The following is a 5,975-nucleotide window of genomic DNA, read 5'->3' on the forward strand; positions in this document are numbered from 1 at the left end:
GTCAATGTACTTTCACCAGGATTTACTTTATTTTCTCTGCCTGTTTCTTTGGCATGTTAGAACATCCATACTGGGAGAGCTGAAACGTTAAAGAGAATTTCCTACGTCCAGGAATTTACTATAAAATACATGGCACAATGTGTGGAACATCTGTAAGGCGTTATCGCCGTACTCTACCTGTGTATCTGTGAAGCACTGCATCTAAGTGTAGCTGCACAGTGGTTCCAAAATATTATTCTGTGCAGGGAACCAAGACCACCTAAAAACCTTTTAGTTATCTAGAAAGCTAGACCAATATTTGTCTCAGGTCACGACCCACCAGGGGTTATTGGAAAACACCAAGCTGAGAGACGGGGCATAAGTTTCCTTTGGACCACATGAGAAAGAGCAGAAGGGGGGAGGTCTTAAAATAGTTTCTGAGTTTACAGCTAAGACAGGCAGTCACACTGTGAGCTGTAGACCTTTCGGAGGGGAGTAAAACCAGATCACTCCATGCCGAGGGAACCTCGGCTCCGTCCATGTCCGCTTCTCTTTAGTGCATGCCTTGTCTCCAGAGGTTTACTAGAGGGATTGATCGGGACTAGAAGAGGAGAGACTCATCATCTATCTGCTCCAATGCTCCTGACAGAGGAATCTGGTCTTTTCTATTTTCATAGTTGAGCCAGATGACCCTTCACGTGTCAGCCCACAGTCAGTGCAAAACCAAGGTAAGAGATGCAGTTACTTCTGCAGGAAACAATGCTCTTATGAAGGAAATCTGTTGTCAAAGCTGCCTTTGACATTGACGGTATTCTGTTTAATTCGTCTACAGTTGAAATTAAAATAAAACAATTAAATAATCTACAGTATGCTCCTCATCTTCACTTTTATTAATTTTTTGTAACATTTAACAATTTGAAAGATTTTACTGAGTTACAGTTCACATAAGGTAATCAGTCAATTTAAATAAATAAATTAGGCCCTAATCTATGGATTACACATCTTTGGGAATACAGATATGCATCTGTTGGTCATAGATACCTTAAAAAAAGGTAGGGGTGTGGATCAGAAAACCAGTGACCACCATTTGCCTCATGCAGCGTGACACATCTCCTTCGCATAGAGGTGATCAGGGTGTTGATTGTGGCCTGTGGAATGTTTTCCCACTGCTCTTCAATGGCTGTGAGAAGTTGCTGGATATTGGCGGGAACTGGAACACACTGGTGTACACGTCGTTCCAGAGCATCCCAACAATGCTCAATGGGTGACATGTCTACTGAGTATGCAGGCCATGGAAGAACTGGGAAATGTTTAGCTTCCAGGAATTGTTGACAGATCCTTGTGACATGGGGCCATGCATTATCATGCTGAATTCTGAGTAGATGGCAGTGGATGAATGGCACAACAATGGGCCTCAGGATCTTGTCACGGTATCTCTGTGCATTCAAATTGCCATCAATGAAATGCAATTGTGTTTGTTCTCCGTAGCTTATGCCTGCCCATACCATAACCCCACCACCACCATGGGGCACTCTGTTCACAACATGGACCTCAGCAAACAGCTCGCCCACATGACACCATACACATGATCTTAGGTTGTGAGGCCAGTTGGACATACTGCCAAATCATCCAAAACAATGTTGGAGGTGGCTTATGGCAAAGAAATGAACATTCAATTCTCTGGCAACAGCTCTGGTGGACATTCCTGCAGTCAGCATGCCAATTGTACTCTCCGTTAAACCTTTAGACATCTATGCCATTGTGTTGTGTGACAAAACTGCACATTTTACAGTGACAAGATGCACCTGTGTCATGATCCTGCTGTTTAATCAACTTATTGATATGCCTCACCTGTCAGTTGGATGGATTGTCAGGGCAAAGGAGAAATGCTCACTAACAGGGATGTAAACAAATTTGTGCAAAACATTTGAGAGAAATAAGCTTTTTGTGCATTTGGAAAATGTCTGGGATCTTTTATTTCAGCTCATAAAACATGGGACCAACACTTTACATGTTGCATGTATATTTTTTCTCAGTGTAGCTTGGTTTTTCAGGCTGTACATTTTCAGATTTGTCTCCAATGGGTTTCAAATTAATAGATGTAGCTACTGTTGACAAAGATCAAACACGGCATGGATGGTTAACTTCACATCATATGACTATAATGTACAGTACTGCATGAATGTGGCTCATCTGTATGGAAGCTCATTGATTGTTATTTTGGATTATTTCAGAATTCCCCTCAACTCTCATACACTAGGAAAAGAGTCAATTTAAAAAAAAATCTAAACCAGGAGATGGGAAGATGCAGAAACAAAGAGACAACATTCTGTTTCTCATAGGATACTGAGAACAGTGCAGTAAAGGTCTATTCAATGATCCACTGTGCAACAAAAAACAAAATATGGTTTCAATATTCAAGATTCATACACAGAGCTATGGATACGAGGACTGACCATCCATGATATAACAATTATAGTTGTGCCATGTTTTGACACTATACAGTGATTACATTTACATTGTATAAAAACAATGGACAAAAAAACAATGGGTTCTGATGGGGTATGACACTTGAACTAAACTCATGAGGCATTTGTAAGTTATATATTTTTTTTAAATCAATAGGTATATACAGGTAACTGCCTAAATAACGCCTTGGCATAGATTGTCTGGAACTCTATTGGAGGGACGCAACACAATTCTTCCACAAGAAATTCCATAATTTGGTGTTTTGTTGATGGTGGTGGAAAACACTGTCTCAGTCGTCGCTCCAGAGACCCCTCTTTCAAAGTCACTGAGATCTCTTCTTCTAGCCATGGTAGCCAAAATAATGGGCATTTTTATATATGACCCTAAGCATAAGGGGATGTTTTATTTGCTGAAATAACTCAGGAACCACACCTGTGTGGAACCACCTGCTTTCAATATGCTTTGTATCCCTCATTCACTCTATATTTTATCTTGGCAGTTATCATTAATTTATAAGTCCAAAAATGGATGTGGCAACAAAGGATTGTAGCTTTAACATATAACATATTTTTTTAATTAAAAGATGTCAACACATTTTTTACTCTTTTATTTTTCTGTTCGTGAAGCTAATACGTTTCACCATTGGTTTCAGGTCTTCATAAAGGTCTAAATAAAGGTGAAATACAATTCATGAGAGCAACAATAAACCATAGTTTCCCTCCCTTTCAGGTAAAGTGTCTGTGTGTGATAGTGTTCCTGAGTCTCTCCTTGACCATGGGAGACCCTGGTCCGTGCAGACACTCCATCACCAGAGATCACCTGCTGACCATAAGACGCCTGGTGAGTAGTACAGCTGAAACAAACAATAGAACAAAACATGAACACATTCAAGTTTTATAAAACTCTTATAATATCAAAATAATTATACATAACCAAGAGTGATTTATTGGTGCGATTTCCAGAAATACATTTTTGATCAAAGTTGGAAAAACTGTGGGGAGTATATCACTGTAAGAAGCATATTAAATTCATGGCTAGAACCATTAGACATTCATTGGGATTGTTGAATGTACAGGATATTCCTGTCATGAATACAAAATATCGAAGTTAATATATATTTAATTAATGCCTTCTGACAGATATTTTGGTTTCTGTGTTTATTTCTGTTTGAAATAGATAGATAACCAGTTGCAGAGTGGATGCTCAATAACCTACACATTCATTGAGCGGAGAAGTTTGGTAAGGTCATTCGTATGCGTCATGTGCAGTGAAAACATAGGACATCATAGGCAAATTCAGAAAGAACATTAGTTTATGCTTTTAGTCGACAATTTTTTGTTTTTTACTTTAAGAAATTCAACTTTGTTTGGATTTGATACGAAAGGTTATTTGAGAGTTGTGCCAAAAAGTATCCAATGTCCACCACATCATTTATCCTAAAAGGACTGTAAAAATAAGCATTACCTATTAGTATTATGGCTAGGTTAATCTCACCTACCAGCCGGCTCTATGCGATAGCAATTGCACGTGGCGAGGAGGTTATGGCTAGGCTAGAAAAAGTCACTGATATCAAACATACTTCGTATCATAACTAACATGAATATTGACTGTTCTTCTTCCATTCCCTGACAGAGTAAATGTTGTTATGTGAAAGCTGCCCTGCCCTGGATCTTGGAGCTCCTGACCAGCCACTTCAGATACACCCAAGGCTCAGACAACCACAGCTACGTCCTGTCTCTGACCGGTCTCATCCACAACATCTACTCTCAGAGATGTGTACCACAGATCAACGAGGAGCTGGAGGTGTGGGGGGGGGGGGGGGGGGGGGGGGGGGGTGCTTCGATGCTGAAGACATCTCTTGAATAACAGCCTAAGTCGGGTGTTTTAAAGAGGATTTAAGGAACTTAACACTAAGCTCATAAAACTCTTGTATTGATAGGACATGCATCCCATGTACATTTTAGCAACATTCCCCTCTGACTCTATTGACCAGGTTGACCCAGTGAGCTTTGGGATGTCATTCAGCAGCTCCCCACCAGAGGCCCTGGGGAGGGTCCAGGATGTCCTGTCTGAGTACTGGGAGCTGGTGACAACCAGGGACTCCCCAGTAGACTGGAGCTGTGAGAGGGAGTACAGAGACACAGAAGAGCCCCCCACAGCCCTCCCTACAGCATTCTCTCTGACTACAGGTGGGAAACTTCCTCAAGGTTCTTTAGAGGTTCCCTGGCGAAGGCATAAAACAGGGAATTTCATTATTATAGTATATAATAATACAGTATGGTAATTTAGCAAAGTAGCTTACAGAATCAGACCCACTGTCCTCTGGTGTTGTATGCTTGAACTAGCCGAGCGATCGGATTATCTTAACCTTACTTGTCCATATTATAACTTGGCTGTTATGACCTGTCTCGTCATCCACAGTCAGCACTTTTTGGGACTCAGAGAAAGCCCCTCAGACTGGTCTAGATGGAGACCAAGTTGGAGACTTGAAGTTTGATTTCATGGTCATAACTCCATCAGTCTGTGGAGGAATGATGTTCATGTTCACTCTCTATTGCCTCGTCAAACACAAGGTAATAACACATACTTACAAGTTCCATATACAATGTATTTTAGTCATTGAGCAGACGCTCTTATCCAAAGCGACTTGCAGGAGTGAGTGCATACATTTTCATACTGGTCCCCATGGGAATTCAACCCGCGCATTACAAGCGCCATGCTCTACCAACTGAGCCACACTGGACCACGTGGACCACGTGTGAGTTGAAGTTAACCTTTTACTGCAGTGGGAGTTGAAATGTATTCAATTTTGAGTTTGCATCCCCATATTACACTTTATGTAGATCACAAAAGACTGAAATATAACTCAACCATTTGACATCGAAACATCAGATTTCCGGCATAGAAAAATATAGAATGTTTATATAATGTTTATTAATGTTTATTAATTAATTAATATTCATAACATTCCACCCATGTGATTTGGTCATTTGACTACAGGAATTAATAAACAGCATTGAAGACCCCTGCTGCGTTTAAATTCAGTATCACAGTAAAAAAGGAATAAAAAATAAATGCAATTGACACATTTGTTTATTTGTGTGATTTTGTTCCATCACAGATGTTCCACAGTACTTATCATCACACATCACAAGTGTACCAAAACTCAAGGTAAAGTATCACACAGTATCCAGAGTAATCGAAACAATGCAAAATGATGACAAACAACACATATATGTGACTTCTAATTCAAAGTTTTACTTATAGTTTGCATACAGATATTCAGGACATTGAGATGCAGGTGCAATAAAGTGAGTATTATTTTCAGTCTGTCTATCATCTGTCAGTCTGTCCATGTACAGTATCTACTGAATACTGAATACTCCTCTTCTCTGCCAGAATGCCATAAAATACAGATTGCTACAGATGGAGGAGCATCTGGAGATGAGGATTTACATGAAGCACTCATCTCTGATACACACAGTCCAATAGTGTTACACATTCCATAGACAGTCTTTCTTCTGGCC

The 5,975-nt window shown here is 40.1% G+C and overlaps 1 protein-coding gene across 1 annotated transcript; it reads left to right on the forward strand.

Annotated features, from left to right (window-relative positions):
• The first annotated feature begins 665 nt into the window (after positions 1 to 665).
• On the forward strand, positions 666 to 5,758 carry LOC120058996. Its single transcript, XM_039007756.1, has 8 exons — positions 666 to 707; positions 3,178 to 3,288; positions 3,625 to 3,687; positions 4,081 to 4,251; positions 4,442 to 4,637; positions 4,870 to 5,021; positions 5,570 to 5,619; positions 5,716 to 5,758. The coding sequence occupies exons 1-8, from the start codon at positions 666 to 668 to the stop codon at positions 5,756 to 5,758; spliced, it is 828 nt and encodes a 275-aa protein (XP_038863684.1).
• Positions 5,759 to 5,975: the final 217 nt, after the last annotated feature.

This window comes from Salvelinus namaycush, chromosome 14, assembly GCF_016432855.1.
Source record: "Salvelinus namaycush isolate Seneca chromosome 14, SaNama_1.0, whole genome shotgun sequence".
In the NCBI taxonomy this organism is placed as follows: Eukaryota; Metazoa; Chordata; class Actinopteri; order Salmoniformes; family Salmonidae; genus Salvelinus; species Salvelinus namaycush.